General features: G+C 38.6%; 1 protein-coding gene across 1 annotated transcript in view; it reads right to left on the reverse strand.

Annotated features, from left to right (window-relative positions):
* The window catches only part of adcy1a (adenylate cyclase 1a), a 554748-nt gene that overhangs the window by 305521 nt on the left and 236496 nt on the right, over positions 1-12731 (reverse strand). The window contains exon 4 of the mRNA XM_028803971.2: positions 12294-12405. Within this exon, the coding sequence (XP_028659804.1) occupies positions 12294-12405 (112 nt within the window). The remainder of the gene's footprint in view (positions 1-12293; positions 12406-12731) is intronic.

The raw sequence follows: 12731 nt of genomic DNA on the forward strand, positions 1-12731 counted from the left end.
CTCTTTAACATGCAAATCAATATAAATAGCCCTCAAGCTCAGCATTCTGTGAAAAGGCAATGGCAAACGCATGGAGGAAAATAGAAGAATTTCAGTGAATACCAAGTGGAGGCAAGGAAAACTTACTATTTGTTGGTTTAAACAGTGGTATAAACAACAAAAGGAAGTTGATCGAGTGACATAGAGTGTCGTAGAAACTCGAAATCTCAAGTTCACAAAGTTGCACAGTGCCCGAAATAAAAAAGAAGTTGTCAGATATCAAAGTCGCCATGAAAAGGCGAGTTGTAGCCCACGATCTGAGTGTCATATGAAAGCTTATTAGGGTACAGAGAAAAGAAAAAAAATAGGGACAGAGTGAGAAAAAAGCTTGAAATGTCAACTTTAATCTCGAAATTTCCACTTTAATTACGTAGGTTATTTTGTCATTAAAGTAGAACATCAAAACCTTCATCTTAAAATCATTTAATTTAATAGTTTCTCAAATATCATTGTAACTAAAGTAGCACGTTAAATGCTTTGTTTTGTATGTGTTCGTCTGTGTGCTCTATGTGTGTGAATCACTATGTGCTTCTTAAACGGGCTTTCTCTTCCTCCGACAGGACACAGAATCTGTTACATTCGTGATATCAGAGCTCTCTGAATAATTTAAATACTGAGATGTATACTTGATATCATTTTCATGATGATAGGAATCAAAGCATGTATTAAACATGGGAACACAGTGGCGCAGTGATAGTGACGGACTGGCGCCCTGTCCAGAGGTTGCTCCTGCCTCATGCAAGATGCTTGCTGCGCCATGAACATCCATCCATCCATTCTCCAACCCGCTGAATCTGAACACAGGGTCACGGGGGTCTGCTGGAGCCAATCCCAGCCAACACAGGGCACAAGGCAGGAACCAATCCCGGGCAGGACATACACAACCCACCACAGGACATACACAAACACACCCACACACCAAGCACACACTAGGGCCAATTTAGAATCGCCAATCCACCTAACCAGCATGTGTTTGGACTGTGGGAGGAAACCGGAGCGCCCGGAGGAAACCCACGCAGACACGGGGAGAACATGCAAACTCCACACAGGGAGGACCCGGGAAGCGAACCCAGGTCCCCAGGTCACCCAACTGCGAGGCAGCAGCACTACCCACTGCGTCACCGTGCCGCCCGCACCATGAACAACCTTTGAATAAATAATGTATTGCAGCAGTACTGTCTCTTTCAAACGTACTAACCCCCAATTCCTGTCCTTCCTTTTCTTTTTCCATGTACCCCATCGCCACACAATCAGCTCAGTAATAGACATTAAGCCATCTGTAAGCTTAGAACTCAGATTCTTCAAAACTTTTAAGGAACATTGAAATATCTCTGTAGTAAATGTTTAATTATCTGTCTATCCATCCAGTGTCGCACCAGCCCCAGCAAGAATACAGCGCGAGGCAGGAACAATCCCTAAACGGGACGCCAGCTCCTTGCTAGCGCTGTGACACCGTGTCCTCACATCTTTAATTATTAACAATATAGATTATTTAAATGATGTTAACATTTTATCTGTTTAATGTAACAAACATATTTTGCTGCATTTCATCTTAAAAATTATATTGTCATCATATGTAAATACTCGCTAAAGTGGCTCAGGTTGTGCAATATTATAACTGTATCGCAAGTTTACAATGAGGTAATTGTACTTATAAGTACAAAAAGTTCTATAAGGAGCACTTGATGGACTGATTGATTGCATTTACAGTTCTTGGGATGAAACTGTTTCTGAACCGTGAGGTACGTACAGGAAAGGCTCTGAAGCATTTGCCGTATGGGGGCAGTTCAAATAGGCAGCATGGCTGAGGCAGCGTGTGCTTGATGCTGTATACCGATAATTCTATTTCTGATCAGCTGCAGTAGAGCTGTGATTCCACACTCAGAAACAGTGATATAAATACTCTGAGTGGTGCAGTGAGAGTAATATGGAAAAAGATGATCCATTGTGGCAACCCCTAATGGAAGCAGCTAAAAGAAAAAGAAGAAGAAGGTGCAGTGAGAGTAACAATGCTAAAGCAGTTATGGTATTTGGAATAGTTTGGCCATTACGTGGACCATTATATTGTTACAGGTTAAATACAATCAGATGCCTTAAACTATTAAACAATATGTGGTTAATTTTAGTGTATACAGTTAGGTCCATAAATACTTGGACAGAGACAACTTTTTTCTAATTTTGGTTCTGTATAGTACCACAATGAATTTTAAATGAAACAACTCAGATGCAGTTGAAATGCAGACTTTCAGCTTTAATTCAGTGGGGTGAAGAAAACGATTGCATAAAAATGTGAGGCAACTAAAGCATTTTTTTAACACAATCCCTTCATTTCAGGGGCTCAAGAGTAATTGGACAATTGACTCAAAGGGTATTTCATGGGCAGGTGTGGGCAAGTCCGTCGTTATGTCATTATCAATTAAGCAGATAAAAGGCCTGGAGTTGATTTGTGGTGTGGTGCTTGCATGTGGAAGATTTTGCTGTGAACAGACAACATGCAGTCAAAGGAGCTCTCCATGCAGGTGAAAGAAGCCATCCTTAAGCTGCGAAAACAGAAAAAACCCATCCGAGAAATTGGTAAAATACTATGAGTGGCAAAATCTACAGTTTGGTACATCCTGAGAAAGAAAGCAAGAACTGTTGAAAAAAAAAAAGACCTGGACGTCCACGGAAGACAACAGAGGTGGATGATCGCAGAATCATTTCCATGGTGAAGAGAAACCCCTTCACAACAGCCAACCAAGTGAACAACACTCTCCAGGGGGTAGGCGTATCGATATCCAAGTCTACCATAAAGAGAAGACTGCATGAAAGTAAATACAGAGGGTGCACTGCAAGGTGCAAGCCACTCATAAGCCTCAAGAATAGAAAGGCTAGATTGGACTTTGCTAAAGAACATCAAAAAAAGCCAGCACAGTTCTGGAAAAACATTCTTTGGTCAGAATGATGGCAAGAAAAAAGTATGGAGAAGGCGTGGAACAGCTCATTATCCAAAGCATACTACATCATCTGTAAAACACGGTGGAGGCAGTGTGATGGCTTGGGCGTGCATGGCTGCCAGTGGCACTGGGAAACTAGTGTTTATTGATGATATGACACAGGACAGAAGCAGCCGAATGAATTCTGAGGTGTTCAGAGACATACTGTCTGCTCAAATCCAGCTAAATGCAGTCAAATTGATTGGGCGGCGTTTCATGATACAGATGGACAATGACCCAAAACATACAGCCAAAGCAACCCAGAAGTTTATTAAAGCAAAGAAGTGGAAAATTCTTGAATGGCCAAGTCAGTCACCTGATCTTAACCCAATTGAGCATGCATTTCACTTGTTGAAGACTAAACTTCAGACAGAAAGGCCCACAAACAAACAGCAACTGAAAGCCGCTGCAGTAAAGGCCTGGCAGAGCATTAAAAAGGAGGAAACCCAGCATCTGGTGATGTCCATGAGTTCAAGACTTCAGGCTGTCATTGCCAGCAAAGGGTTTCCAACCAAGTATTAGAAATGAACATTTTATTTCCAGTAATTTAATTCGTCCAATTACTTTTGAAATGAAGGGATTGTGTTAAAAAAATGCTTTAGTTGCCTCACATTTTTATGCAATCGTTTTGTTCACCCCACTGAATTAAAGCTGAAAGTCTGTACTTCAACTGCATCTGAGTTGTTTCATTTAAAATTCATTGTGGTAATGTACAGAACCAAAATTAGAAAAAAGTTGTCTCTGTCCAAATATTTATGGACCTAACTGTATAATAAAGCTGCGTCTGGGATGTAAATCTAAAAAAGAAAGGGAAAACACACTGGAACAAAAGCACTGCTTTGATGCTGGGTGCTGCCAGTTTGCAAAACTGCGCTGAGAACTTGTGTACGCCAGGGTTTGAGTTAGCATGAAAATGTGCTTGGCTTTACGCCAACTTTAGGTTTTATACATCGTGATTTGAGCATGGAAATGGGCGTACGCAACATTTTTGTGTGTACGCACCGTTTATACATAAGGCACCTGGGGCCTCATGTATAAACGGTGCGTACGCACAGAAATGTTGCGTACGAATGTTTATAAATACACTGAAACTAACTGCATATTATTTATTAGTGTAATGCATTCTATTGTAATTAACCTGCAGCAATATAATGGTTCAGGGAATAGCCATAGTATTTCAAATACCATAACTGCTTTAGCGTTGTTACTCTCACCACATCTTCTTCTTCTTTCAGCTGCTCCCGTTAAGGGTTGTCACAGTGGATCATCTTTTTCCATATTACTCTCACTGCACCACTAGGAGTATTTATATCACTGTATCTGAGTGGGGAATCACACCAGTAGCTGATCGGAAAGAGAATTATCGGTACACAGCTTGAAGCAGACGCTGACTCAGCCATGGCAAAACGATTTAGAGACTTCCCTGTACGGACTTCGCAGTTTAGAAAAAGTTTCATCCCAAGAACTCTAAACGCACTCAATCAGTCCATCAAGTGCTCCTTGTAGAACTGTTTACTTATAAGTACAATTACCTCACTGTAAACTTGCACTACAGTTTTAATATTGCACAACCTGCGCCACTTTATAAAGTGCATATTTACATATGATGACTTTATCATTTTTAAGATGAAATGCAGTAAAATATGTTGATTATATTATACAGATAAAACTTTTAACTTCATTTAAATAATCTGTATTGTTAATAATTAAACATGTGAGGATACGATAATTAAACATGTGAGGACACGGTGCCGCAACGCTAGCTAGTTCAGGGATTGTTCCTGCATTGCATTGTATTTTTGCGCTGACGCGACACTGGAAAGATAGACGGATAGAATAATTAAACATGTACTACGAAGATATTTCAATGTTCCTTAAAAGTTCTGAAAAATCGGAGTTCTAAGCTTACAGATAGCTTCATGTCTATTACAGAGCTGATTGTGTGGCGATTGGGTATTTGGAGAGAGAAAAGTAAGGGCAGGAATTGGAGATTAGTACGTTTGAAAGAGACAGTACTGCTGTGATAAATTATTTCATTGAAGGTCGCGCATGGCGCAGCAAGCCTCTTGCGTGAGATATGAACAATCACTGTGCCACCGTGTTCCCATGTTTAATAACATGCTTTCATTCCTATCATCATGAAAATGATATCACGTATACATCTCAGTATTTTAATTATTCAGAGAGCTGTAATATCACGAATGTAATGGATTATGTGTCCTGTCGAAGAAAGAGAAAGCCCGTTTAAGAAGAAGGTAGTGATTCACACACAGAGCACAAAGAAGATCAAATACAGAACAAAGCATTTAACGTCCTACTTTAGTTACAATGGGATTTGAGAAACTAGTAAATTAAACAATTTTAAGATAAAGTTTATGATGTTCTACTTTAATGGCAAAATAATGTACGTGATTAAAGTGGAAATTTCGAGATTAAAGTTGACATTTCGTGCTTTTTTCCCACTGTGTGCCTATTTTTTTTGTCTTTACCCTAATAAGCTTTCATATGACACTCAGACGGTGGGCTACGACTTGCCTTTTCACGGCGACTTTGATATGTGATTTCTTTTTATTTCGGGCACTGTGCGACTTTGTGAATTTGAGCTTTCGAGTTTCTCCGACACTCTGTCACTCGATCAGCTTCCTTTTGTTGATTATACCACTGTTTAAACCAACAAATAGTATGTTTTTCCTTTGCCTCCACTTGGTATTCGCTGAAATTCTTATATTTTCCCCCGTGCTTTTCCCATTGTCTTTTCTCAGAAGGCTATTTATATCGATTTGCATATTCAAAGAGGCGTAATTCTGGGAGGAGTTGGGGCGGGACAGAAGGCACGTGCATGTGCGTTACTTTTCACGCTGATCGGGATTTATGTAGTGGAAGAACGTGAAAGTTTGCGTACTTACAGACTCCTGCATCTGGATTTTTATGTGCGTACGCACATTCCCGCTTTTGTGCTTACGCCATGTTATAGTGTGAGTTCTACGCATGGCGTTATACATGAGGCCCCAGGGGCCTACTATTTGTTGGTTTAAACAGTGGTATAATCAACAAAAGAAAGTTGATCGAGTGACAGAGTGTCTGAGAAACTTGAAAGATCAAGTTCACAAAGTCGCACAGTACCCGAAATAAAAAGAAATCACATATCAAAGTCGCTGTGAAATGGCAACTCGTAGCCCACCGTCTGAGTGTCATATGAAAGCTTATTAGGGTACAGACAAAAAAAATATTGGCACACAGTGGGAAAAAAGCACGAAATGTCAATTTTAATCTCGAAATTTCCACTTTAATCATGTGGTTTATTTTGCCATTAAAGTAGAACATCATAAACTTCATCTTAAAATTGTTTTTTTTACTAGTTTCTCAAGTAGCACATTAAATGCTTTGTTCTGTATTTTATCTTCTATGTGCTCTATGTGTGTGAATCACTACGTGCTTCCGTTCTTTCTCTTTCTCCGACAGGACACAGAATCCATTACATTCGAGATATTACAGATCTCTGAATAATTAAAATACTGAGATGTATACGTGATATCATTTTCATGATGATAGCAATGAAAGCATGTTATTAAACATGGGAACACGGTGGCGCAGTGATTGTTCATATCTCACGCAAGAGGCTTGCTGCGCCATGTGCGACCTTCAATGAAATAATTTATTACAGAAGTACTGTCTCTTTCAAACGTACTTTTCTTTCTCCAAATACCCAGTCGCCTCACAATCAGCTCTGTAATAGACATTAAGCCATCTGTAAGCTTAGAACACCGATTCTTCAAAACTTTTAAGGAACTTTGAAATATCTTTGTAGTACAAATTTAATTATTCTATCTGTCTATCCTTCCAGCGTCAGCACCAGCAATAATACAGCGCAAGGCAGGAGCTATCCGTGAACTAGCTATACGCTGTGGCACGGTGTCCTCACATGTTTAATTATTAACAATGCAGATTATTTAAATGAAGTTAAAGTTTTATCTGTATACTATAAGCAACATATTTTGCTGCATTTCTTAAATGCAAAATATCTTAAAAATGATATTGCCATCATACGCGCTTTATAAAGTAGCGCAGGTTGTGCAATATTATAACTGTAGTGTAAGTTTACAGTGAGGTAATTGTACTTATAAGTACAAACAGTTCTACAAGGAGCACTTGATGGACTGATTGAGTGCGTTTATAGTTCTTGGGATGAAAATGTTTCTGAAACGCGTGGTACGTACAGAAAAGGCTTTGACGCTTTTTGCCGTGGTTGAGGTAGTGTGTACTTGAAACTGTATACCGATAACTCTCTTTCCGATCAGCTGCTGCTGTCATTCACACTCAGATACAGTGATATAAATACTCCGAGTGGTGCAGTGAGAGTAATATGGAAAAAGATGATCCGCAGTGGCAACCCTTAACGGGAGCAGCAAAAAGAAGAACAAGATGCAGTGAGCGTAACAACGCTAAAGCAGTTATGATATTTGGAATACTATGGCTATTCCCTGGACCATTATATTGCTACAGGTTAATTACAATCAGATGCATTACACTAATAAACAATATGCAGTTAATTTCAGTGTATTTATAAAGCCGCGTCAGGAATGTGGGTCTAAGAAAGAAAGGGTGATCACACAGGAACAGTAGCACTCCTTTGACGCTGGGTGCCGCCAGTCTGCAAAACCGAGCGGAGAAATTGCGTACGCCAAGGTATGAGTTACCGTGGAAATGTGCGTGGCTTTACGCCAAGTTTAGGTTTTATACATCGCGATTTGAGCGTGGAAACATTCGTACGCAACATTTCTGTGTGTACGCACCGTTTATACATGAGGCCCCTGGTGATTAGATAAAAGGAGTTGCCTGCCATCAATGAGTCAGGAGGAGGAGGACAACACTTGTGGGGACTAGTGGAGGAGGCAGTGAAAGAAAGAGAAAAGGAAGAAAATAATTTCTGTGTGCTGTATTGTGCTTATTGCACTTGTGGCTGTAATGGGAAATACTTGCTTTAATGAGTTTCCCTTAATAAAAGACTCTTTAGCCTTTTAACTTGTGTCTGAGGCTGCCTGTGTTGGGTGTTTTTGGGGAGCTGAAGTGCTCCCTGGTGTCCACAGATATAACATCGAAGAGCAGTTTCTGGTTAAGTTGTGATTATGCTAATAAAAAGCTGAGTGTGAGGTGCTTGAAAACTAACATTTATTTCCAGTAGTGAACTAGTTCTGCTTTAAAAAATGTTTTTTTGGCACTTTTCCAGTACTCGTATACTGCACAACCCTCATATATATATAAGTATGTATTTATCTATTTATTATTTTTAATTTGAATTTATTGATTAAAAATACATTTAAACAAAAACTTAAAGGGGTTAACTCCAGGACAAAATGTGTGTGTGTGTGTGTTTGTTATTGTCTGTGTTCCTTAAGAAAAACAAAAAAGAAAATTCACCCTGGAGTTTTTAGCACCCAAAGTACATTTATGCCTTATTTGGTAAGGGATTGTGATCCGAGCAATTACAATCTGAAACAGATTTAATTGTGCAAATTTATTTATTTCTCAAGTGTACACAGAAAGATTATGGTGTAATTAGCTCCTCATCAATGCAATGTCTCATTAGTAGGCAGTACTTATAAGGGGATAATCATCTTGTCAGATATTGAACAAATATATATATATATATATATATAGAGAGAGAGAGAGAGAGAGAGAGAGAGAGAGAGAGAGAGAGAGAGAGAGACAGAGAGAGAGAGAGAGAGAGAGAGAGAGAGAGAGAGAGAGAGAGAGATGCGGCATCATATGATTTACAATGGAAAATCCCTCCTGCATGGGTCTATATTGTATATATTTGCCCTGAAATATTTGTTGATATTATGTCTATTAGCTTTATGCAGATATTTTCCCCCTAATTAGTTTTTTAAGAATTCATTATAGTAATTGAGGTAAAAACAACTGTCTTTACAATACAGTAACTAGTGCAATATTTCATATGAAAAATATGAAATTCAGCTTCAACATCATCCCCAACATATCTGGAGAGCTATGAAATAAGATGACCCATTACAGTTTATAGTTGTCATTCAAAGATATATTTGTGTCTAAGGTTATAACACAGGTCCAGCAAGCTGGATAAAAACAAAGTGAATACATTTTTACAAAATTCTAAAGAAGCTTTGGACAATTCATTGAATTTTTTTTTTGATTTTAAAAAGAATAAGACTTTTCCTATGGTGTTGGCAAATCAGAATTTTTCCAACTGAGTAACATAGAACAATGAGAAGCAAAGTAGAGTATTTTATCACAGTATATTGTAGCGGCCAGTTGACTGCTGAGATGAGAGTTGGAGCTAGGGACTTGACTGATAGAGGTAAGACAGGCAGGTGAGGTGAACACCCTTCTGAGAACCTTCAAGAAGATGAAGGAAGGCGGGAGTTGTCTGCAACCCAAAAATTATAAGTGGGAGCCAACACTGGAGTAAAAGTCTTCGTTGGTGGAGTAGCATGGTGTGAAGGAGTAAAAGAGGGAGCAAGTACAATATTGCTACTGTTCAAATTTTTTGCAGGAATTTTCTGCAGCCCAGTCAATTTAAGGTATAGTAATGTATTTGATTGAAACATTGTTCATTTGAAATTAAGATCCCCAATTCAGGTTTAACTTCATCTGGTATGTATGTCTCCTTTGCTGTTTTTCAAGTGCTCATTACAATATTTGTCACTACGCAATATTATCCTGTCTGATAATACTCTGAACACTGATTAAGTTGTATTAAGAGTACTAGTGGTACCAATGCTTTATGAGGTACTGTATATAAATATTTTTCCTCAGTGGTGTAGGATAGTCCTAAAGCATGTGCTCGAACAAGGTGGGTCCTGATGACAATGCTTACATTTAAAGTTTTGGCCTGGACTATGTCTCTCGACTGGCCTGGGAACGCCTTGGGATTCTCCCGGAAGAGCTAGAAGAAGTGGCTGGGGAGAGGGAAGTCTGGGCATCTCTGCTCAAGCTGCTGCCCCCGCGACCCGACCTCGGATAAGCAGGAGACAATGGATGGATGGATGGACATGTTAAATAACCTCAGTGGAGGTGAGTAAGAATGCCATAAAATTATTACTCGAATTGCACCATACATAGCACAGATTAATGAGGAGTATATCTTGTCAATGACTGATTTTCATTCCTTTTCAGAAATTCTGATTTAAAGATCATTTTTCCAATGCTGTCTTGTTATCTAAGCAGGAATTTGTTTAAAAAAGAGTGAAAGAGTTAAAAATAACTTCAGTATCTTTATTGTTGCAAGAGAGTATAAATTCTACCACCACATTAAAGAAAATTGTTGAATTTCCCCAATCTATTTTTTAGAAAAATTTCTGACTTGCACAGAATACAATAAAATTTGTTGCTAGAATGTCATATTTGAGAAGATGATGTTCAATGGATACAAACATATTATTAATATAGAAATCTGTAAGAGTATCAATGCCAAAAATCTTAAATATATGGAAGACTTTCTAAGTACCTGCTTAAACAGATGATTATCATTCATAGACACAATTTTTAGTAACATCTCAGCTTTAAAGTTTCTCCTACACAAACGTCATATTCTGGGTGACGGTTGAACCACAAAATTCCAGCTTAAATGCCAGTAGTTAGTAATACTAGATGCACAGAGCAAAGCATTTAAAGAGAAGTTGGAACTGGATTTACTTTCCAAAGCTAACGTAGCTGGTACAATGTCATTTCATAAGGCTTCCCTGCAAAGCCCCAGAAAGAATATATTTAGATTTAAGTGGTAGGAACATTAGGTAATGCCATGCCTGCCTTTAATGGAGATATCTGTGATAAGGAATGTTTAATCCTCAGCCTCTTTGCACTACAAATAAACATTGTTAAAGTGGTATCTAAATTATTAAAATAGGATTTACTAATGCGGTGTTTATAGAAATAATCTTAAAAGATATGAAAACTTTGCAAGGATGTTAATTTTGAAAATATTAATTCTTCTAGATAATGTAAAGTTGAGTGATGAAACTACCTATTAGTATTGTAATAGCACTGACAAGTTGCACCAGCCAGGGATGAGTTGCCAATAGTATGCTATTGCTTTTCTTCACTAGCAACAGGAGTGCCTACAAAAAAAGGCAAGTCTGCAAAGTTAGAAGTCAAAGTCAAACAGAATTACATCTAGTGTAGCAAAGGTGAGTAATTCTTTTAAGAATAATAAGCCACCTGATAGAGCCATGTAAAAAGCAAAAGAATCCATATTGGCACTCGGCAACAACAATACATTGGTGTTAGGAGCAGGATGAGAAGACCTAGAGTCTGAATTAGCACAATGCTGAGTGCAGTGAAGACCTTAAAAATGATCTACTTGGCTCCTTGAAGGAGGTGCTGGAGAGTCTCAAGGCATGAGATCCAGGATCTGGAATTGTCCAGGTTTGGGTACTTTGGGTGGGAATAGCTGACAGACTGCTAACTCTGCAGGTTCATTATCACTTCTCCATCTGCTAAGATTGGCCTAGGTGTGTGGAGCTTCTTGCTCATGAGCTTGGGAAAAAGTGTGGCACACTGAGTTGTCACTTTACCGAGTAGTAAAACTGTCTTTTCAAGAAGTTGGAAGTCGGTGCTGGGGGCAGCGACTTTGAAGGGAGGGCTATGTAACAGCCCTGAAGCTTCATCAGTCAAGGACAAGTTACCCATAGTATAAGATGGCATTCCATTACCAGTAGCATCGGAACCTATTAAAACGGCAAGCCTGCAAAGTTGCAAACAGAATTCCATGTAGTGTGGCAAAGATGAGTAGTCCTTTTCAAGATAGAAAGCCACCTAAAAAAGCCACACAAATAGCAAAAGTATCCATTTGAGCAAACAGCGCCAGTTATTCCAATATACAATATTCCAGCTAGCATTGGGCACAAGGCAGGAACAAACCCTTGACAGGGTGCCAGTCTTATGCACAGTGAAAAAAACACACACACACACACACTAAGCACACACTAGGACCAATTTGGCTTTTCCAATTCACCTGACTTGCATGTCTTTGGACAGTGGGAGGAAACCAGAGCACCTGGAGCAAACCTATGAAAACACAGGGAGAACATGCAAAGTCCATGCAAGGAGGGCAGAATGTGAACCTCAGTCACTTTACTGTGAGGCAGCAGCTCTACCGTGCCTCCCTTAGATATCAGCATGTTATTTAATTTTCATCATTTTTTTTTCTTAGTTGACTTAACAACAAAGAAATATTGCAGAAAAAAGACAGCAGATACTAAAAAACAAACTGAAAATGTAAATTAAACTCTTTCTTTTACTTACTGTGGCTAATTCATCAAATTTTCCAAAGAGTTCGTTTAAAAGTTTAACCAATTCTTGAGCAGTGCATTGTGAAGCCAAGCTTGTAAATCCAACAATATCAGCAAACAGGATACTGAAAAAAACAAAGATTCAATAAATAACACATTATTAATAATTTTTTTTAATTCCATTTTCTGGGACAGAAAACATACTTTAAATAATATTTCCTTGCACAAATTACTATTTGAGTACTGTGTACTGAGTCAGTGGAGAATGGAAGTTAATAGTTGCTGTTCTACTACATAGTCTAATATTTGCTATATATGTTATACATTTGACATACTGAAATGTTGTAAAAAAATGCTTTAAAAGAGACAACATAAAGATTAAGGAAGAAGGGAAAAAGGAAATATTTGAGGACCAGGAGGATATGGGCACCTTTTGCTTTTGTGATGTTTT

The sequence above is a fragment of the Erpetoichthys calabaricus genome, chromosome 6, assembly GCF_900747795.2.
Source record: "Erpetoichthys calabaricus chromosome 6, fErpCal1.3, whole genome shotgun sequence".
Taxonomy (NCBI): domain Eukaryota; kingdom Metazoa; phylum Chordata; class Cladistia; order Polypteriformes; family Polypteridae; genus Erpetoichthys; species Erpetoichthys calabaricus.